The sequence below is a fragment of the Vulpes lagopus genome, chromosome 3 (genome assembly GCF_018345385.1).
Source record: "Vulpes lagopus strain Blue_001 chromosome 3, ASM1834538v1, whole genome shotgun sequence".
NCBI classification, from domain to species: Eukaryota; Metazoa; Chordata; class Mammalia; order Carnivora; family Canidae; genus Vulpes; species Vulpes lagopus.
The window spans coordinates 157,788,672-157,811,913 of NC_054826.1; the positions used below are offsets into that span (position 1 = coordinate 157,788,672).

Below are 23,242 nucleotides of genomic sequence, written 5' to 3' on the forward strand. Positions count from 1 at the left end.
TCACGTCTAAATTAGCTGCCCTGGGTCAGCAGTGGCCAGTCTTAAATAAAAGGTGAATCATCCTTTGTACTCTTCCTTCTTCGGTACAACCACTTTTTTAGTGAGCAAAATAATAGGACAAAAATAATTTCATCCAAAAAGGGGGGGGGGGCAGATTTATATTTGTTAATCTACCAAATGACTTCCCACAGTAACCAAGAGAACATTTTCTATTGCTAATGAAAGCTAAGCAAAGCAACTATGTGTCCGAGAACATCAGAAGTCTCAAAGCAATTCTTGAAACATAAGGTTAAAAGGATAGGGACGGTTTCAGTCTTGCCTTCGTGGACATTACAGAAACACTAAGCCGAGTAAGATAAATCAAATGTGTATAGCTATATATATCATCCTTTTCCACAATATTCTTCCAGTCAGAACTTTATCCTAGTCTAATAATGCTGCACGGTTATGTGCCAACTTTAAAGACATCATAAATCACTGTGATTCCCCTGGTCAGGTGCTGTCTCAAATTTTCCAGCTTTCTAAACCTACTTATCTTCTTTAAAGCCTCCTCTTATTTGACACCCAAAATGGAAAAGAACATAAAAAGACAAAGAAACTATAACAAGGAGACATTTTATATCTAAGAACAAGGTAGTAGGGTGGCTTGTGAAATTTTATAAATTATATTAACAGAGAGATTTATGATTCAAATTTCTAGTTTACCAAATACACAAATACAATGTATAAAAGATGGCCATTATATCCTAAAAGGGCCCCTAATAAAAATGTTTAAATGTGCTCATCATATCAGCCCAGGCAGCAGACAGAAGCCTGACGATGAAATGGGTACAAGCATGTGGTATTTAAAAACCATCCAAATAAATAAATAAATAAATAAATAAAAATAAAAATAAAAATAAAAAATAAAGAAAAAATAAAAACCATCCAAATAGGGGCACCTGACTGGTTCAGTTGGTAGAGCATCCAACTCTTGGTCTTGGGGTTGTGAGCGTGAGCCCTACATTGGGTGCATATTACTTAAAAAAAAAAATACTAAAAAACAAAAACCACCCAAATGGATCATGGAAAGCAAGCATCATGGGCCACTGAGGAGTCAAGTGGGAGGGACAGGGGAAGGTGGTCTATTCTTTACTATTTTCTAGAACAGAAATTCTGAAAGAGATGAGCACTTCATGAAAAAAGTGGGCCATTTGAGGAACTATAAACATCTTGACAGGAAAAGGTTGAAACTGATCTTTATTCTAAACTAGGACACCTGAAAAGGCAGGAAAATGTACAAGGTGATAAAGTGAGTGGTGACAGAAGAAAATGTGCTGCAGGATTCCCTAGATGAGAGGCTGCAAAGGAGGAGGGCAAGGCAAACTCAGGGACCACCTCAGACACTTAGATTGTTCGTTGCAACATTTCAGAAACATCGAAAGAAAAAAACAAAAACTCCTATGGGTAGGGCCAGTGTGACACAAGTAAGGGCAGCCCTGAATTTGGAGTGTGAGTGTGAGTGCGTGCGTGCGTGCGTGTGTGTGTGTGTGTGTGTGTGTGTGTGTGTGTGTGTGTAGACAGTTCTAGGCTCAGGTTGCTTAATTCTGAACCATCTCCCACCCCAGAAATAGAGAGCCCCAAGAACAGAGACTGGGAAGAGGTGGAAAGGAGCTGCCAAGACCAGAATTATGTCACAGGCTCAGAGACACTTAGGCACAACCCTGGCTGGAGGACTCTCCCCTCTGCTTGCAGTGGTTGATGACTAGTTCCTGCTCCCCTGGCTCTACGGAGCGTCTTCCCCCCACCCCGCTGGCCAACATTACTGCCATTCCTGCCTATAAAACCCCTGGGACTGGAGCAAGCAGAACAGTTAAGGGGGAGAACCCAGCAGGGTCAGGAGGCTTCCCGAAGAAGCTGGCAGGCTACCACAGGGTTCCGTCCTCGACTCCCAGGAATGTGTCACCAGGCCAGAGCCAGGACGAGCAGTACCAGCATCTCCTGGCTCCAGGCCTGGTGCTGACGCTGCGTCCTCACTATCTGCTTCTATTTTTGTAACCACACTATCCTCTCCCCACTCCCTCCCCAAATGGCTATAATTCAAAAATGTCCTTACTGCCCAGGAAACCAGATTGTATTTTGTTGGTGTTTAATTGGTAAATGTATGAAACTTTCTCACATATTTTTCTTCTTCTTCTTTTTTTTTTTTTTTAGGAGGCAATTTGGTTACAGTTAGGCCGACTCCAGATTCCAGTTTACCACCGTTGTCCCAGAGTTTTGTTTTTTGAGTAAGCTGCATGCCCAATGTGGGGCTTGAACTCACAACCCTATAATCAAGAATCTTATGCTCTACCAACTGTGCCAGCCAGGCACCCTCCAACCATCCCATCATTCCACCACCCCACCAGGGTAGTTCTTAATACCATCCCTGTCACTCTCTGAAGTGTCTGGATTTGGGGTATAAATTATACGGCCATCTATTTATAATATGCCTTCTACTAAGCTGATCAAATAAGCATATTTCCATTTCAGAATGGCATGGCTAAAGATAGCATGAGATAAAAGGAAAAACATAAATTTGGACGTTGAGGTAAAACAGTAGTAGAGTTCTTCCTCTATCTTTCAACATTTTAAGTAATTTCCCCAAAAGCTTCTTGGAAGCAAGTATCAGTGTCTAGGACTTAAGCACAATTTAGATCCTAGAAGACTTGAGTGTGGGGAGAGTTGAAAATGAGCTCTGCATGTTCAATGAGAGAAGAGAGTAAAATATAATCATATGTGGAGACAAATTCTGTCATAGTATTCTCTATGTCTAGAAATGGGCCACAAAGAAATATGGATTTTATTAATGAGTTATTTTTGGCACACGAGAAATAAACATTGACAAGTACAATGCAAAGCAATTCTGAATAAATTGGTATATTTAATATTTCTCAAGTTTATTTTATTTTTTTAAGATTTTATTTATTTATTCATGAGAGACACACAGAGAGAGAGAGAGAGAGAGAGAGAGAGGCAGAGACATAGGCAGAGGGAGAAGCAGGCTCCATGCAGGGAGCCTGACGTGGGACTCGATCCCAGGTCTCCAGGATCACACCCCAGGCCATAGGCGGCGCTAAACCGCTGCACCACTGGGCCTACCCTATTTCTCAAGTTCAAGTTTAGCTGAGATCTTCAATTTTGTTTATTTAAATCATTTATTAGGTTTATACTAAACTTTACTGAAGAAACCCTCATTGAAAAGGTCTAGATTAGTTACTATAACACAGAATTCCACACTGAGATAACTTAGTTTGAGGATCACATATAGGGATACACTTTTAAATGTGTTTTCCTTATGTGGGGGGATTTGGCCAAGGGTAGGAGAATGAAAACTGTACAGATCTAGAAGAGAAAAATAAGGGGAGAAAATGCAAAAAAAAAAAAAAAAAAAGTATCCAGAGTTGAAAAAAAAAAAAAAAAAGCATCTTGTTCAAGGAAAAGAAAGAAGGGAACTAACATTTATTAAATCATTATTCTAGATACTGAACATGCTATTTCATTCAATTCTTACAATAAATTCCATAAAGCAAATATCATTTGTATGTTTTCCCAGTGGAAAAAAAATGGGCTAGAAGGTGGTATCTCCAGGATTGAAACACAGGGCATGCCACTCTACCCTGAAACCCCACTTCCCACACCAACTGACCTGAAAGCCTTTCTATCATGCCACCCTGACTCCCCACCTGTCATAGGACGCTGTGAACCTGTCAAATAGCCACAGCAACATGTGTTACTTTGAGATATTATAAAAGTTTAAAACATCACAAATATAACAAATCAATGATATGCTCCACTCTGTTTAATCACAATCCCATAAGATTAATCCTAAAATTGAACATATAAGGTCTTTCTGCTTCTTGCTTTCCCTTCTTGCTTTCCTTTACTACCCAACTTTACAGTGTAGAGCAAGTACTTAATTTCAAGCAACTGGTTATAAAGCAATATTGGGGCGTGGGGGGTTGGCCTCTAATGAAAAAAATTGAAATTTTGTGGAGGCTTTTCTGATTGTTAGAATGACTGTGTGACACCACTGGCATTTGGGAGACAGGGGATGATGTAGGGACACTGTACGAACTCTAACACAGAAGCCCAGCTCAGTGAAGGGCTGTGTGGCATACCATATGATTTTCAAATGTCCTACCAGATATTCACACTGGGAAGAGGAAAACAAAAGGATTTATTTAAGCCTAAACCCTAGCTGTGTTATAAAGTATTTTTGGTTATCAATTTCCTGGGTTGTGATTACCATGTAAATCAAGGAAAAGACTTGCCTGTCTGTGCAGAACCTTTACCAACAATGGTTTATCATTTTAGAAAATCAAGTCACTCATGAGAATACTATTCAGGTTATGTTTTATGTTGAAATTTCAAATATCGGGACACCTGGGTGGCTCAGCGGTTGAGCATCTGTCTTTGGCTCAGGGCATGATCCCAGAGTCCCGGGATCAAGTCCCACATCGGGCTCCCTGCATGGAGCCTGCTTCTCCCTCTGCCTGTGTCTCTGCCTCTCTCTGTGTCTTTCATGAATAAATATTTTTTAAAAAAAAAGAAAATTCAAATATCAATCTGCTATTGTTATTATAGTAATTCTACAAAGATCTACAAATATTATTTATCTCTTATTTCTTTACAAGCCAACAACATTCAGTTGAATATGGTCTTATTCTTTAAATCTAAACTTATTCACTACAAGTAGGTACAACCACCTAACTGCGTCATTAGGTCTTCTAAGATACTTTTCCCATCTTAAAATCCATATTTGTTTCTAATATTAGAGTTAAGGAGCATCTGTGTGGCTCAGTCAATTAAGCGTCTGATTCTTGATTTCGGCTCAGGTCATGATCTCAGGGTCATAAGATCAAGCCCTCCAAGGGGCTCCATGCTCAGTGGGGAGTCTGCTGGAGATTCTCTCTCTCCCTCAGTCCCTCCCCCCAGCATGTACCCAGGCACTCTCTACAAATAAAAAACAATATTAGATTTAAGGAATATATTCTTTTTTTTCAATTACATATATAGTAAATGTTTATTTCAGTATAATAAACATGCTGTTACTTTGAGGGACTCAATCCCAGGACTCCAGGCTCACACCCTGGGCCGAAGGCAGGCGCTAAACCACTGAGCCACCCAGGGACCCCAGATTTTTTTTTAATAGAATAGCAAAAAGTTTCTAAATGCTTGAGTTCTTAATCCTCTTAACCACAATTTATGGATGGCCATAAGTTTCTAAAAACAAATATTCTATTACTGACAAGGTCTAAGTCCCTTCTTACCTTTCACGTGTCTATAGTAACCACAAGACCTCCTTGCTATTAATCATGCCCAAGCTTCAACTTCCTAGTCTGCATTTTAAGCACCAAAACTTCAGAATACTCTGTGCACCCAAAACAGCAGGGCTGGGGGTTTTGGTTTTGTTTTGTTTTAGGGCTGGAATTCCTAAGATGAGCAAGGAAGGCCAGTTTTTTGTTTTTTGTTTTTAAGATCTGATCTATTCATGAGAGACACACAGAGAGAGAGGCAGAGACACAGGCAGAGGGAGAAGTAGGTTCCCTGTGGGGACCCTGATGTGGGACTCGATCCCAGGACCCCGGGATCATGCCCTAAGCCAAAGGCAGATGCTCAACAACTGAGCCACCCAAGCGTCCCAGGCCAGTTCTTTTAGATCCCAATCCAGAGAAGCAGGGACAAGTCATCCCTCCTCGGTTGTCTTCCTCTGTTGTCTAACTCAGCAAGAATCTAGCCCAACAGTATTTATTCACTTCTATTTTAATAAGTTTGAAGGAGCATCTTTAGTCACCTCAGGTGATGGGCATTTCTCATAAGGAGACATGGGGAAGCAAAGAACACACAGGAAAGGGATCCCTGGGTGGCGCAGCGGTTTGGCGCCTGCCTTTGACCCAGGGCGCGATCCTGGAGACCCGGGATCGAATCCCACATCAGGCTCCCGGTGCATGGAGCCTGCTTCTCCCTCTGCCTGTGTCTCTGCCTCTCTCTCTCTCTCTGTGACTATCATAAATAAATAAATAAATAAATAAATAAATAAATAAATAAATAAATAAATAAATAAATAAATAAATAAAGAACACACAGGAAACCTTTCAAAAGACACACAGACTTCTTAGAAGTTATTTAAAACTTGACTCATCACCATTAAAGACACAATATCAGCTCTCCTGGCAAGAAGGACCCTCCGAACCTTTCTTATGTTAAATCTTTGCTTCTGCTACTACCAGCTGTAGAGAACAGATATATAGTAGCTTAAAAGTGAAGGGGGGAGGGGGCCTCTAGGGAGCTCAGTCAGCTAAGCATCAGACTTTTTTTAAAGACTTTATGATTTTATGTATTTGATAGACTGAGAGTGCAAGACAGCAAAGGCAGGTGCAGCGGCAGACAGAGGAGAGGGAGCCCAATGTTCATCTTGATCCCAGCGTTCCCCGCCCCCCAATCAGGACCCGAGCCAAAGGCAGATGCTTAACTAACCCAGCAAACCAGGTGCCCCAAGCATCAGACTCTTGATCTCAACTCAGGTCTTGATCTCATAGTCGTGAGTCCAAGCCCTACATTGGGCTCTATGCCCAGGATAGAGTCTACTTAAAAAAAATTTTTTTTTAATAAATAGTAATTCTATGATTTGGGGACACCTGTGTGGCTCAGTCAGTTAAGCGTCAAACTCTTGATTTCCGCTTAGGTCATGATCTTAGGGTTGTGAGATCGAGCCCTGCACTGTGCATGAAGCCTGCTTAAGATCCTCTCTTAAGGATCTTAAGAGAGGTGCTTAAGGGCACCTGGGTGGCTCAGTGGTTGGGCGTCTGCCTCTGGCTCAGGGCGTGACCCCGGGGTCCTGGGATCGAGTCCCACATCAGGCTCCCTGCAAGGTGCCTGCTTCTCCTTCTGCCTGTGTCTCTGCCTCTCTCTGTGTGTCTCTCATGAATAAAATCTTAAAAATAAAAATAAAAATAAAGATCCTCTCTTCCCCTCCCCTGACCACACAGGTACACACATATGTGCTCTCTCAAAAAAAAAAAAAAAAAAGTGAAAGGAGATGTTTATAACTCAGAGATGTGCATGTACTTTCACACATACAGACTTAAAAAATTCATACAGTATTTTTCTGGAAGGATGGTCAAGAAAGTGACCACAACAGATGCTTCTGAAGAAGGCGGCTAAGGAATGGTGGTTCAGAGTGACCCACTTTTTTTTTTCCTAATTTTTTATCATGTGCATCTATTATTTTTCAATCAAATTAAAAATCAGTTTTATTTTAAGAGTTTTTTTTAAGTAATCTCTACACCCAGTTTGGGGCTCAAGCCCACAACCATGACATGAGGAGTTGTAGGCTCCACTGGTTGAGGCAGCCAGGGATATCTAAAAAGTTTTAAATAATATCATTTACTATGTAGCTGCACCATGGACTTCTGCTTTACAGAGAATAATTTCTTTTTTTTTTTTTAAAGATTTTGTTTATTTATTCATAGAGATACACAGAGAGAGAGAGAGAGAGAGAGAGAGGCAGAGACACAGGCAGAGGGAGAAGCAGGCTCCATGCAGGGAGCCCGACATGGGACTCGATCCCAGGTCTCCAGGATCACACCTGGGAGTGCAAGCGGCACTAAACTGCTGAGCCACCCAGGCTGCCCCAGAGAATAATTTCTGCTAGTAGATTCAGTCTACTAGAATGAAACAAAAGAGACCACTTCCCTTTGGTCAAACCTTATGGATACTCTTAACTGAGAGCCAACAGGTGGATGGGAAGAGGATGACCTGAGAGGTAGGGTGTAATTAATAACTCTAAGAGGAAGTCAAGAGACTAGATAAGTTGTATTAGGAATAGATCATACGAACTGATAACTATCAGTTATCCAAACAGTTTTGGGGCAAGTACAAAAGAACTCTGTGGGGTGCCTGGGTGGCTCAGCAGTTGAGCATCTACCTTTGGCTCAGGGTGTGATCCCAGGGTCCTAAAATCGAGTCCCACATTGGGCTCCCTGCAGGAGTCTGCCTCTCCCTCTGCCTGTGTCTCTGCCTCTCTCTCTTGCTGTGTCTCTCATGAATAAATAAATAAAAATTTAAAAAAAAGAACTTGTGTGATACCACCATCCCAAATTTCCAAGCAACATATTTGGTGTCACAAAGCAGAAAATACACCCTGACGTCTAAAATTTTATTTCAGGGATCCCTGGGTGGCGCAGGGGTTTAGCACCTGCCTTTGGCCCAGGGCACAATCCTGGAGACCTGGAATCGAATCCCACGTCGGGCTACCGATACATGGAGCCTGCTTCTCCCTCTGCCTATGTCTCTGCCTCTCTCTCTCCCTCTCTGTGTGACTATCATAAATAAATAAGAAAAAATAAATTAAAAATAAATAAAATTTTATTTCAAGTTTATATTACTACACCTTACTGAATCATATACATGGAATCCTGTTTTCCAAAACTGAGTTCAAAACACTTTTTTATTTATTTGAGAGGTGGCACTATTAGTGTTTCTGTCTTGTGCTCTCTGTCCAGAATTTCTTTAACGAGAAGGAAATGATCTCTAAATGATCATTTAAATACACCAGTGTCCCTACAATTTCAAGGATTTCTGTAGTCTAACCACTTGCAAAGCAGACAGAACATTTGCTGTTCTGTTTAGCATTTTAGAAATGTAAAAAATAAAAATAATAAATAATAAAATTTTAAAAGCCTCTGTTTGGCGTCTTATTTTTAGTTTCATTACTGTACTTTACTATGTAGCTAGAGTTTTGCATTTAAGGAATCCAAAATTATATGCTAGGTATACACACTGAGTAGGAAACGTATACATAACTCAATACTCTGGGGACCCTGCCATAACTTTTCTAGCCAGATTCCATCTCACCTTTCTTTGATCTCTGCCTACCTTATTCCCATCTGTATATTTGGTATCTTCATTCTCTACCTTGTATTATCAGCACACGTCTATTTGTCCTATTTGGCCTTGTTACCACCACACCTATACATTATTACCTCCAGGAGATGGGCACTTAGTAACCTTTGTGTGTATTTTAATATCTTGTACATAAAGATAACACTCCTATTTTTAACTGAGTACGCAAGCTCTGGAGAAACATTCAAGCTGAAAAGTACTTTGGATCTCATTTAACCCAGTGGTTCCCAAATACCTATCTACCAATAACAGATGGCAGGCCAGCTGCCCAGGGATATCAGCAACTCAAAAAAAAAAAAAAAATCACAATATTTAGGCCCTAGCCCAAATCCATAGAGGTGGTTCTTTTAAAAGGTTGCCAAGTGATTCTGGGATGCAACCAGGTTTGGGAATCACTGCTCTAGTCTACCCAGCCCATATTACATATGAAGAAACTGAAGCCCAATGAGATGAAAGGCTTCTCCAAAGTTGAATAGCAAAGTGAACAGAACAGCAAAAAGGTCAGAAGGCGATGAAAGTGGTGCCTGAGTTGTTCAGAATGAAATAAAAGATAAGGATTAACTAGATTATCATCATAGAGAACCTTTCTATCACTAAATACAAAAACTGATGAATAGCTTTTTTATAAAAAAAAAAAATGTAATTTTTTTTTAAGTATGTACTTTAGAATATTGGCCTAATGAGTACATGTAGGGGGAAAGGGGTGGGGGAAGTGTTCCGCAGTCAAATAAATGTAGAGAAGGAAAAACATCAAGCTTTTAAAATTTTTAGTGGACTTCTTAGAGCCTTTAACGTGTAATTATGATTATACATGTCCCAAAGTTATTTGACAGCTGAAGGCATTTTCTATATTACTTCAAGAGATTAATATTTGTTGGAACACATTTTTAGAAAGTTCTAGTTTAACCAGATACTAGTTAAGTTTCTTATCTTTGAACTGAACTCAACTGGAGGAAGGGGCTATGTATTTTTCACCTTTATGTTCGCAAAATCAAGCACAATACTAGACTCATAGTAAGTGCTCAGGTAAGTAGACTCCTTCTGCAAAAATTGGTTAAAAGTTGTCAGGCATGGGTTGTTTAGTTGATAGGTAAACAGGTTAAAAAGTTGGAATACAATAAAGCCCCACACTACTTCAGAATTATAAAAAACATTTGATAAATACCTGGTATTGATCTATATGTTTACATAAATTATTTCACTTATACTTTGCAGTCTTTTATGGTGGCTACTATCAACCCTATTTTACAGATAAGAAAAAGAACAGCCAGTAAGTTACCCAAAGTCTCACAGATAATAAGTGGCACCCTCAAACACTGAGCTATATTGTTAGTCAATGCTTCTAGACAGAAACTTTAATAGTATAGACACAAAGGATGACAACCTCACAGAGGGTTGTCCAGATAAAAGTATATATATATGCTTGTATTTTCATCCTGTTAGCAAAGCTTCTAGGTCCTTTTTTCTTAAAATGCAAGAAATATGTAAAAAAGAACCCTACTTTATAAGAGCTCAGAGAATAGTCCAACAAATGCCCAATGTACTCAATCTGGCTGGTATTGGTCATTGACTCAAGAATGAGTCAATGACCTATCCATCTCATGGATAGGATGGATGAGTCAAGAATGACCTATCCATCTCATAGGCAGGAGGACAAGAATATAGCTCCAAAAAGGCAAGGATTATGATCTGCTTGTGCTCATTTAAGTATCTCAAGATTTGGAGCAGTGACTGGTAAAGTCAATAATCAAAAAGTCTTGGGTGGCCCAGTGGCCCAGCAGTTTAGTGCCGCCTTCAGCCCAGAGCCTGATCCTGGAGACCCAGGATCGAGTACCACGTCGGGCTCCCTGCGTGGAGCCTGCTTCTCCCTCTGCCTGTGTCTCTGCCTCTCTCGTTGTATGTGTCTCATTAATAAATAAATAAAATCTTAAAAAAAAAAAGTCTTCTAATGAGATTGAACAGGCCTAATATGTAAGTCTTCCATTTTAAAACTATTATAATTAATCTCTTGCTATAAATTCATAACATGTACAAATGATAAAAATATGCATTTTTGTATGATAAACACCCCTTATTAAAGGGCATCAATCTTTTCCCATACTTGGTTCTCTATTCACACAGCAGGAAGAAGTCTCTCCCCAACAGTTTCCTTTGAAGAATTAAAATTCTTGCTAGCATTCCAATGTAGGAAGGAGTCCATCTAGCTCTGCCAAGTGTATGGGTAGCAGGATTTATCTGGGATAAAGGACCCCCAAATAGTTCTAGCCATATATTCATAGAGCCATATTCTATATGGCTATAGAGCTGTATAGACAACAGAAACAGAACACAGAAGGGGCTTTTCAAAATGGGCTAGATTCTATCCCAGGAAGAATCCTGAAACCATTCCAAAAGGTAAAAATTTACCTATTTTCCATGTGGATTCCATTAGTTCAAGCAGTAAAAATTTTAACTATACTTTTGATTGGAGTGGAGGAGGGAGGAGACACTGGGAATCAAACCTCATCTGCTTAAGCCTTAAAGATACAACTATCAATTTACAAGACATACAATGACGGGATGATAAGCTTCACAACAGGGATGCAATTAGCAAAATACACATAGAAAAACTATACAGAATAAATTATCTGGCTTCTTCAACGAATACATTGGAAAGGGGGAAAAAAACAGAATATAAAAAAAAAATAGACATTAAAAACGACTCAAAAGACATTTAAAAGCAGCCAAAATCAGATTATGGTGTTTAGGAAAGCACATTTGGGGGCTAAAACTTTTTTTTTTTTTTTTAGGGTTTAATTATAGTAAGTCAGGATAGTGGTGACTTATGGGAGACAGATGGAAAGAGATATTTTGAAGGTTCTGGGTTGGCTGACAAGGACTATCTTCTGACATGAGTGTGGTTACAAGGATGTTCAATGTATCCATGAAATTGTACTTTTGTTTTATGTGCCTTATCTTTTGCTCTATATTTAATTTAAAAACTTTTAAATGGGGATTTAAAAATTATTGACAAGCGTTGATTATTGTTGAAGCTAGGCACCTGGGAAGTATCACACTATTTTCTTTTGCATGTATTTAAGTTTTCCACAACAAAAAGTTAAAAAATGAAAAAGAAAAAAAATGTGCTGCATACTAACTACTAGTACCTGCCTAGAGCAGCTCTCAATCTTACGGAAAGGATAGGCAGGAAATGAACAGTTATCATTCAGTCTTATGGAGACTTATGGAAGCTCAGAGGAGAGGTAGGGAATCTTGTGAGGGTGCAGATGGGGGGAAGCTCTGGGTTGTTGATTCCTGAGTGTGATTAAAAGTTCTTTAATTAAACAAGGAGGCTCTTAGCCTGATGTGGTTCTAATACCTCAGCAGCCTTACATAAACAAACCAAAATCTAAACTGAAAAATGCCTCAGGGTTAAGAATACAAAAATCTACAGATAAACAATCACAAACAGTGAACTAGGCTTTCCTAAAAAAGGCAAATAAAAATTTGCTTTGCTTTGTTTCCACATCTCCTCTATAAAACCTTGCCTCTAGCTCCTGTCTGTGGAACACTCCTAATCACTTCTGGTTTGACACTACTCAATTCCAATCGATTCTGCTCAAATAAACTCAAGATTTTTAACATGCCTCAGTTTATCTTTTAACACAGTTAATAGGGAGAAAGAAGGGGAAAGACTCTCAGGTACAGGGAAGAACAATGCATAAATATGGGGGGTGGGGGTGGCGGGTGTTAGGCAGGGGGGCACCTGGCTGGCTTAGTTGGTAAAGCATGCAACTCTGGATCTCAGGGTTGTGAGTTCAAACCCCATGTTGGGCATAAAGCTTACTTTAAAAATATATGTGCTTTAAAAAGTCATAGGGAACTGAAAATAGTTGCATAGTCTGGACATGCCATGGAAGATAGCTACAATGCTGCTAATTAAAGAAGTCTTCAGGGGATCCCTGGGTGGCTCAGTGGTTTAGCACCTGCCTTCAGCCCAGGGCCTGATCCTGGAGTCATGGGATCGAGTCCCACATTGGGCTCCCTGCATGGAGCCTGCTTCTCCCTCTGCCTGTGTCTCTGCCAGTCTCTCTCTCTCTCTCTCTCTCATCATGAATAAATAAGTAAAATCTTAGAAAGAAAGAAAGAAAGAAAGAAAGAAAGAAAGAAAGAAAGAAAGAAAGAAAGAAAGAAAGAAAGAAAGAAGAAAGGAAGAAAGAAAGAAAAGGAAGAAAGAAAGTCTTCAGAATACTTGTCATGCCCATAAACCTCACATTTGCCAGCAGAGAAGTAGGGAGAGAGAGACAGGCTGAAATGGAAGGTGAAGGACAGACTTGTTTTTGGTTTACCAAAGTCTAAAGCTACTGCTTTCACCTGGACAGCATGAATGATTCTACAGTTGTCCGTGGAACCTGACTACGCAGCTACAGAGACTGTCCTGAGCTTCTTCACCTCCCTGAATATCCTAATATAAACAAATATATACATAAAAACTGCCTAAGATAATCTGAATGTCTCCATCTCCTGCCATCTGAGAGACCCTTTCATGTCCACTCAGGATGGGAGTGGTGGGAGTGAAGGCAAACGACCAGCCTTCACCTCTGAAGGAGCAGGCTAGGAGAGTGGTTGGCTAGTCTAGATTCGATGTAATGTCCACTCTCATTCTCTCTCTCTCTCCCTACTTCTCTTCTTGACTGATTAATGCCTCTCAGCCTTTGGTTTTGCTCCTTTGGGGTTCTTATTATTTATTCTTTTTTAAAAAATATTTTATTTATTCATGAGAGACATACAGAGAGAGGCAGAGACACAGGCAGAGGGAGAAGCAGGCTCCCTGCAGGGAGCCCAATGTGGTGCTCAATCCCAGGACCCCAGGATCATGACCTGAGCCAAAGGCAGATGCTCAACCACTGAGCCACCCAGGAGTCCCTCCTTTAGGGTTCTTTTGCCTCATCTCTGTGTTTTTGTTACCTATTTATTGTGCCCCATTCTGTCTCAAATTCAGACTCCCTGAAAGTGAGTCTCTATGCTGGCAAGTCTATATATATATAGTATATATAGGCTGTCCTGGGACAGGACCTGCGAATCTGTGAACTAGGGGCTCATCTCTGGTCCAGCCTGTAGGGCATGTGGTACAAAGGCAGGTCAATGGTAGTTAAGGAGTCCTGTTGGAAAGGTTTGTGGGCATGACAGGTATTCTGAAGACTTCTTTAATTAGGGGCATGGTAGCTATCTTCCATGGAACTATCTTCCAATAGTTGTCCAGACTATGCAACTATTTTCAGTTCCCTACGACTTTTTAAAGCACATTTATTTTTTTAAGTAAGCTTTACACCCAACATGGGGTTTGAACTCACAACCTTAAGATCAAGAGTTGCATGCTCTACTAACTATATTTCCTCACAAGGAAGACTTCTTGGAGAAGTGACAGTTGAGACTGGAGAGTTGAATAGGAGCTATGAGAAATGAGAACAGCATGGGGTACCTAGCTGGCTAAGTCAGTTAAACATCTGATTCTTGATCTCAGGGTCATGAGTTCAAAACCCATATTGGACTCCACACTAGGTGTTGGGTCTACTTAAAAAAGAGAGAAGGCAGCCCAGGTGGCTCAGTGGTTCAGCGCCGCCTTCAGCCCAGGGCCTGATCCTAAAGACCAGGGATGGAGTCCCACATCAGGTTCCCTGCATGGAGCCTGCTTCTCCCTCTGCCTGTGTCTCTGCCTCTCTCTCTCTCTCTCTCTCTGCATGAATAAATAAATAGATAAATAAGAGAGAGAGAGAGAGAGAGAGAACAGCTGAGAAAAGGCATCAAGAAATGAACAGTTAAGTATTCTGGAATATAGAGGAAATGGTTAGGAGAGAAGCCTGGAGCAGTAGACACAGGACAGGACTCAACAGGGAGGAAGGAATAGGAGGCATTTAGCTGATGGGGGTTATTTGTAAGTGCTTTTGTCTGAATATTTCAGACAAAATATTCCCCTTCAAAATCAAATGTTGAATCCCCAAAGGGGACAGCATTAATCCTTTGCTTGAGGCCTTTGGAAGTTGCTTAAACTTTAAGGGTAGACCCTGTGAATGGGATTAGTTCCTTATCAGAGGTTCCAGAAAGATGACTAGCCCCTCCCCACCAGGTGGGGACACAGCAAGAAAGTGCCAGCAATGAACCAGGAAGGGGGCTCCCTCACCAGAAGTTGTCATGAACCAGCCTCTAGAACTGTAATCAATCAATTTGTGTTGTTTAAAAGCTACCCAGACAAGGGACGCTGGGGTGGCTCAGTGGTTGAGCGTCTGCCTTTGGCCCAGGGCATGGTTCCGGGATCCCAGATCAAGCCCCGCACCGGGCTCCTTGCAGGGAGCCTGCTTCTACCTCTGCCTCTCTCTCTCTCTCTCTCTCTCTCTCTCATGAGTAAATAAATAAAATCTTAAAAAAAAAAAAAAAAGCTACCCAATGATATGGTTATTGTAGCCAACAAGGAATAAGACAGGAAGTAACTGGGAGCCCTGAAAGTTTCTAATAGGTAAAATTAGGCCATTAAAATATTAAAATAGAAGGTGGGCAGGATCAGAAAAATCATATTCAGGGTGCCTCTTTAGACTCAGCATTGTAATAATCCGCAGTAACAACTGTCAATGCCCTCTAGGCAAAGACCACCAAGATTTCTCACCTCCAGCTTGTTCCTTGCATCAAAGGAGACAGCATGCCATGGGGAACCACAGAAGGGTCTCAAAAAGAAGCTAGAAAGGATTTGGGTTCATTTTAGGGAATTTGGGAGCAGGTGCAAGGAAATACAGGTTTGTTCTGCATTGGGTGCCATCAGGAGGTGGGACAATTTTAGGACTATCTTAGTAAACCTATCTCTAAGGTGGGAGAAGTTATTAAAACTAAAGCTATGATTACTAAAGGAGCAGCAATCATTCGTATTAGTCATGTGGTAGGGGATGGGGCAGGGGGACATCTGGTCATTTTTGTGGTTTGAACAATGTTCAAGTTTTGGTTTCTGTCTGGACAGGATTACAGAGTAGTTGGTTTTTTTTGTTGTTTTTTTTGGTTTTTTTTTTTTAAGTTTTTAAGGGCAGCCCAGGTGGCTCAGTGGTTGAGCACCGCCTTCAGCCCAGAGTGTGATCCTGGAGACCCAGGATCGAGTCCCACATCGGGCTTCCTGCTTGGAGCCTGCTTCTCCCTCTGCCTGTGTCTCTGCCTCTCTCTGTGTGTCTCTCATGAATAAATAAATAAAATCTTCTAAAAATATTTTATTTAAGTTTTACTTAAGTAATCTCTACACCCAATGTGGGGCTCAAACTCACAACCCTGAGATCAAGAGTTGCATGCTCTTCCGACTGAGCCAGCCGGGTGCTCCCAGAGTAGTCTTATTTCTGACTTGACCCATCAGTCACAGAAGGGTCTTAACCAATTTTGATGTTCTGTGAAATCATTTATGCCCTAAAGGAGAATGCCAAGGCCTACCTGTGACTGTCAAGCCAGCTCCCAGATGGCAGGGGCTGCTTTTCACATTCTTACACTCTATTTAGTTCTATTGGGCTGGCTTCATCTTCACAACTCAATGGTAAAACTCACGCTGGATTCCCAAATTCCTTTATTTTATGTATTTGTTGTTGTTCCTAGGAAGGACCATATGCCAGTCAGTGAACATCATTTTGCTCTAGTCTTCCTGGATTTCCCATTTGTGAAACAGAAAGACACAGTTCCATTTGCCAGTTATCTGCATTGCTAGGAAATGATAAAGTCTGCAGTGCAGTTTATATTCTCCAGAAGTGCCACATAAATACAGAATATTGACTTTCACAAGAGCTCAGCGCTGATGCCAGCAACTTGAAAAAAAAAAAAAAGAAGCAGTTTCTGGGAAGCTTTACAAGGCAGCTCCCCATACACAAATTCAGCTAGGAAGCAATTCTGCTTCTAAACAGAACCTCCAACTTCATAATTTCTGGAATTCTTAGAGACACAAGAATTGCATACAAACAAATCTTAGCTTCCCAGTGTCCTACTTCACCCTCTTATGCCCCACCTCCTTCAAGGTATGAGTGATGCCCCTGATGGAGTGAGGGGCATCCTACCTCCAAGGTATGAGTGATGCCTCCTGATGGAGTGAGGGGCATCCTACCTCCATCAAAAGCTAGTCTTTCTTCACACTGCAGTAGGAAAAGTTAACATCTACATAAGATATTACCAGTACTAAAGCTGCATACTAAAGCTATAGGATTTAATATGAATATTCTTTTATTCAGGATGCCTGGGTGGCTCAGCGGTTGAGCATCTGCCTTTGGCTCAGGGCATGATCCTGGATTCCTGGGATCGAGTCCCACATTGGGCTCCTTGCATGGAGCCTGCTTCTCCCTCTGCCTGTGTCTCTGCCTCTCTGTGTCTCTCATGAATAAATAAAATCTTTTAAAAAAAAAGATTCTTTTATTCAATGACTATTTGGGTTCCAATTATGTTTTAGGTACAGCTCTAGGCCCTTTGGGACTATATTCGTAAACAAAATAGACAAACTCCTTGCCTTTGCGGAGCTTATATTCTACTACATGGGAGAGGAAAAAGACAAATCATTTAAATATGCTTAGGATGTTAGTAGGCTACGGAGGAAAATTAAGTCAAGAGGGTAATTTTAAGTGGGATGATCAGTACAAGCCTCACTGAGGTGGTGACATTTGAGTAGACTTGAAGAAGGAACAATGTTCTGCAGGAAGGGGTTCTGCTAAAGACAACAGCCCTAAGGCTCCAGAGTTCAAGGAATAAGCTAGGAGGCCAGACTGGCTGGAGAAAGAATAATGATGTTAAAGAGGTAACAGGGCCTGTAGCTCATCATAAGATTTTGGCTTTTACCGTCAGTGAGATGGCAAGCTATCAGAGAGTTTCGATCAGATGGAGGAAATACAGGATATGTTTCACTGGAGACAGCAACTTTTGAGATTTGCTAGAAAAGAGAAATGGGGTAACAGCAGGAAATGGGCAGGTGAAAAGGGAAGGTTTGTTGAGAGAAGTAACAGCATAATTGTTATTTATAAAATGTTGTATATAAAGCTTGAAACTAAAATCACAATTCTCAAAATTAAAATCTGATCTTCCCAAGAACACTGCTTTGTTAGACTGCTTTATGTATTGAGAAAGAAAAGACTATATTTGTTTGACCCGTTCATTCAATGAACTATTTGGTATTTTATATAGAGACAGATCGACAGGTAGAAATATAGATATATGTGAACAAATGCAACGAACTCAAAGGAAATAATTTCTGAAATCTATAAAGAAACTGAGCTTTCAGTTCCTGGGCATGTAAAGTATGTAACTACAAAATTGATTTCCTTAAAAGCGTATTTGAATTACCTTTTTCTACAATCTTTCCACACAATAAAGAAAACATGTCATGCCACAAACTACTGCCAAACAATCACAGTGGTCAAATACTCAAAATGCCCCTTCAACAAATTTTATGACCAAATCTCAAGAGTTTAACGACCAACTCCTTTAGATAACCTGAATATTTTAAAAGATAGTATTAAACGTTTTGTAAAAGTGTCCCTGCATTTATAGAAGTTAACTGCTCTTTTAAGCAAGATTTACTTTTTTCTTTTTACTGCTCATTTAGTTGTTTAGAAAAAAAATATCAGCTCAAAGAGATTTCTGCATAATTGGCCATCTGTTTCAAGGTAATGATCACAGACTGCACCCTGAAAGTGATTCACAGCTTAGATTCATAGTTTCCTTAGCTTCCTCCTTCAGGGACCTTGAAATACGTGAAATCCAAATTAGAATCACCACAGTATTTTTTCTTTTTTTTTTTTTCTTTCTTTCTTTTTTTTTTAACCACAGTATTTTTTTGAGGCAATATTTCTGTGGTGGGGTCTGAGGCTTTCATTGAAAAGACCCTGTTTAAAAAAAAAAAAGTTTTTCTGGGTTTGTATTTGAAGTTTGAATGCAGTTACCGAGAACCTCTTAGCTGCTATGTAATGGCCATGGAACCAGGAACCCTGTATTCAAATCCTGTCTCTGCCCAATTCCAGCTCAGTGACCCTGAGCAAGCTGCTTAACTTCTCAGAGCCTCACTTAGCTTTATAAAATGAAAAGAACCCTTACCTCAGTGCTCCGGTGAGGCTGGAACACCGTGCTCGATAGACTGACTTACATGCCCAGCACAGCCATGGGCACATTATGAGCTCCCACTAAATCTGCCACACCTGAAATCAGGTCAGGCCAAGTCCTTCCCTCCCCCTCCCCTTAGTAAAGGAAGTTCAACTCTTCATGCAGAGCTATTTATAACCTTTATAGCCACCTCTCTATAAAAAAGGCAGGGCTTCTGAGCTAGATCTATTGAACCTATTAAGGGGGAGGATGGGATTTTTCTTTTGCTCCCACTGACAGCTCACAATTCCCTTTGCTGGGCAAGTGAGACTAGAAATGGGATCTCACCACAGTGCATTTTAATAAGTTACTTGTTTCAAAATTAACTACTGAGATACTCAGGACATACTCTACTATGATGACCAATACTTTATCCTGGATATACTTAACTAATTTTTTAAAGATATTATTTATTTATTCATGAGAGACACAGAGAGAGGCAGAGACACAGGCAGAGGGAGAAGCAGGCTCCCTGCGGGGAGCCCGATGCGAGACTCGATCCCAGGACCCCAGGGATCACCACCTAAACTAAAGGCAGCCGCTCAACCGCTGAGCCACCCAGGAGTCCCAACTATTCTTAATCCAAACAGGAAACTCACATTAATGTTGGGTATATGCATAAGTAAACAGATATATATGTTTGGAGTTATAAAAAATATGAACTTTGATACAGCAGGATTATGTTATCTTGGAATTTCTATCTCCTAATTCAGTGTGTTGGAAACTGAAAACACTGACAATGGCTGCCAAAGGTATCACAGACACCCTGGAAAACTTGGGAAGCAATACAAAATAGAAGTTCCTGGAATTTGGAGTCAGGGAAAGCAAAAAAAATACATAAATAAATAAACAAATACACCTGGGTTTAAACCAGGCTCTGCTACTTACTATGTAATTTTGAAAAGTTTGTGAACCTCAAAGCCCATTTCCTCTCTGAAGCAGTGATATCAATAATATTTTTTCAGGAATTAAGTGGATTGAATAAAGTCCCACACGCCATGGGCTCAGAATGAGGAAGGCTATTAATGCAAAGCATCTAAATCTGGAGCCGTTGGTTACAGGAGAAACATTTCAAGTTGTCAGTTAAGTATGCTAACAAACTCCCTTAGCTTAGAAACCAGAAGATCCAAGTTTAAATAACATCCCAGATTTTTTTCTTGCTAGTTATGTGACCTTGGCCAAGGCCCAATCCCTTTGTGCCTCAGCTCCTCACTTCACTGTTAGATATTAGTAATGCAAGTTACAAGTTGTGAGGCAGGACCATGTACCATGCAATCTGATAAGATTATATATGAACTCCAGTCCTCACAACCCTTCAAGGTAGATGTTCTCGTCTGGGTTCGTTTTTGTTTGTTTGTTTGTTTGTTTGTTTTGTTTTGTTTATTTCTTGAAGATTTGTATTTTCATGGAATGCCCACATCCAATATGGGTCTCGAACTCACCACCCTGAAATCGAGTCACAGGCTCTACCAACTGAGCCAGCCAGGCACCCCCTTTCTTGCCCGTTTTATATTTGTCTGAAGATGAGGGAAGTTAAACTTGTTCAAGGCCACACAGCCAGTGGGTAGAACCTGGACTCCCATCCAGGCTTAGCGTCTCCAAATGCTTTCCTTAGGTCCCCAATGAACTACATGCCACCTGCCTCTCCTAGAGAAAAGGACGTTATTCCTGTGAAAGTGCTTTTTGAATCGGAACGTCCATATGAACGTGAATTATTGTTACTTCTCTAGGTCAATATAAATAATTCACAAAATGCGGTTGCGCTTTGCTCCTCAGTGCCTGGGAACCCTGAAAGAACAAAAGGTCACGCTTCAGGCTCCCGTTCATCTCCCCTTGGAATCTTGCCGTGACCTCAATTTCACTTGAACAGGCCTGAAAAACAACATTAAAGATCAGAAACCCCAAGGCAGCTCTGTGCCCTCCCCGCAGTCCAGGGCAACATCTCCTGCTTTTCCTTGAAAGGTGGACAAGATATTTCCTCGGGCCAACTTCTCTTAGGCTGGCAGGTCGCGGGGGAAAGCATGGATGGAGCAGCCCCATAAAGAGCCATAAACTAGCGCTTTCTCCACCGCACCGTGCAGGCACGCAGGCGGCCAGTCTAATGAGCAGCTCAGCCCCTTTTGAAAGGAAAGGGGGTAAAACTCAGCCGATTTTCCCTCTGAAAGTTTTGTCAACGAATCCCACGGTGCTAGCTCTACCTCTCTCCAGTCTTAGTCCGGCCCCCGCGGTGTAGACGACTTCCCGGGAACTCAACCAAAGGGATGCTGGAGCTCGGCGCCGACAAGCCACCTGCCGGGCTAAGCGGGCTCTAGCCGTCACCTGCCGGCGCTCGGCTCTCCCGGCCTTCATCCCGGAGATGCTCGCCCCCCCCCCCCCCCCCCCCGGCTGAGAAGGGAGAGTAAAGTCCGGGAGAAGTGGCGGCTGCTACGAGCCCCGCCGGGTCCCCACTCCCGGGAGGCGCTCGGGCCCGGAAGGCACACGCGTGTGCAGGAGGAAGGAGGGCCGCCCCGGCTCCCCGGGGGACAGCGCCCAGGGAACGCGGCTCCCGGTCCCGGGCTTAGCCTTCCGCTCCCCCGAGGCCTCCCGCTGCCCCCGGGCGCCGTGGGCGGGCTCCGCCGGCAGCACCCCTGCGCCTCGGCCCGTGGTAGGGCCGCCCGTGGGAGAGGAGGGGAGCGCGCCGGAGGGGAGGGGAGGGAGGGGAGACGAGGGAGAGGGGAGAAAAGGGGAAGGAGAGGAGGGAGGGGAGGGGAGAGGAAGGGAGGGGAGGGGAGGGAGGGGAGGGAGGGGGGAGAGGGGAGAGAAGGGGAAGGAGAGGAGGGAGGGGAGGGGAGAGGAAGGGAGGGGAGGGGAGGGAGGGGAGGGAGGGGGGGAGAGGGGAGAGAAGGGGAAGGAGAGGAGGGAGGGGAGGGGAGAGGAAGGGAGGGGAGGGGAGGGAGGGGAAGGAGAGGAGGGAGGGGGGAGAGGAGGGGAGGGAGAGGGTGAGAGGGGGGATAAGGGGAGGGGAGGGAGGGGAAGGAGAGGAGGGAGGGGAGGGGGGAGAGGAGGGGAGGGAGGGGGGAGAGGGGAGAGAGGGGGAAGGAGAGGAGGGAGGGGAGGGGAGAGGAAGGGAGGGGAGAGGGGGAGAGGAGGGGAGGGAGGGGGGAGAGGGGAGGGAGGGGAGGGAGGGGGAGAGGGGAGAGAAGGGGAAGGAGAGGAGGGAGGGGAGGGGAGAGGAAGGGAGGGGAGAGGGGGAGAGGAGGGGAGGGAGGGGGTGAAAGGAGAGGAGGCAGGGGGGAGAGGAGGGGAGGGGGCGCCGGGAGGGGAGGGGAGAGGAGGGGGGGAGGGAGAGGAGGGGATAGGAGGGGAGGGGAGACGAGGGAGAGGAAGGGAGAGGGGAGAGAGGAGGGGAGGGAGGGGAGGGGAGGGAGAGGGGAGAGAAGGGGAGGGGAGGGAGGGGAGGGGGCGCGGCACGGAGGGGCGCGCGCCGGAGGGGACGGGAGGGCAGGGGAGGGGCGGGAGGGGCGCGCGGGGCGGAGGCGGCTTCCCTGGCGCTCACCTCGGCGGCGGCGATGTCGAACACGGCGGCGATCTTGGCGTAGAGCTCCTGGATGTTGGCGAAGTCCTCCACGCGGCCCGTGGGGCTGCCGTGGGCCAGCTGCGTGTGGAAGACCAGCCTGCGCGGGGCGGCCGGGGCGGCCGGGGGGGCCGGGGGCGCCGGGGGTCCGCCGCCGCCCGCGCCCACCGGCTCCACCTTCACGAGCCGCGCGGCCTCCTTGGGCTCATGGCCCCTCAGCCTCCGCCGCAGCCGCAGGGGCATCTCGCCGGGCCGAGGGGGCCACCTGCGCCGCCCGCCGCCGCCTCTGCCGCCGCCGCGGACTTTGCGCTCGGCCGGGCTCGGCGCAGGTGGCAGCCGCCGCTGGACCAATGGAGAGGTGCCCCCCCCCCCCAGCGGCACCTGCAGCGGCGGCCACCTGCCTCCGGGAGCGCGGCGGGGCGGGGGGCTGGGCGCGTTCCAGCCTCCAGCTCCGGGCTCCCCTCCCCACTTGCCCGATTTCCGTCGGGGCCCTGAGATGCTGAAGCTGCAGAACCACACGTCTTGGGATCCAAGCACCCCGGCCTCGCCGGTGCTTTTCACGCGCCGAGGAAGGCGCCCCGGGGCCGGGCCTGGGGACGGGATCCAAGGGGAGGCCCGGGGGCTCGGCGCCTCGCGGCGCGCAGGGCC

The 23,242-nt window shown here is 43.7% G+C and overlaps 1 protein-coding gene across 1 annotated transcript in view; it reads right to left on the reverse strand.

Moving 5' to 3' along the window:
* Nucleotides 1–22,961, reverse strand: part of GIPC2 (GIPC PDZ domain containing family member 2) — an 81,504-nt gene extending 58,543 nt beyond the window's left edge. The window contains exon 1 of the mRNA XM_041750389.1: nt 22,577–22,961. Within this exon, the coding sequence (XP_041606323.1) occupies nt 22,577–22,837 (261 nt within the window). The 5' untranslated portion in view covers nt 22,838–22,961. The remainder of the gene's footprint in view (nt 1–22,576) is intronic.
* Between the last annotated feature and the right edge of the window lie 281 nt (nt 22,962–23,242).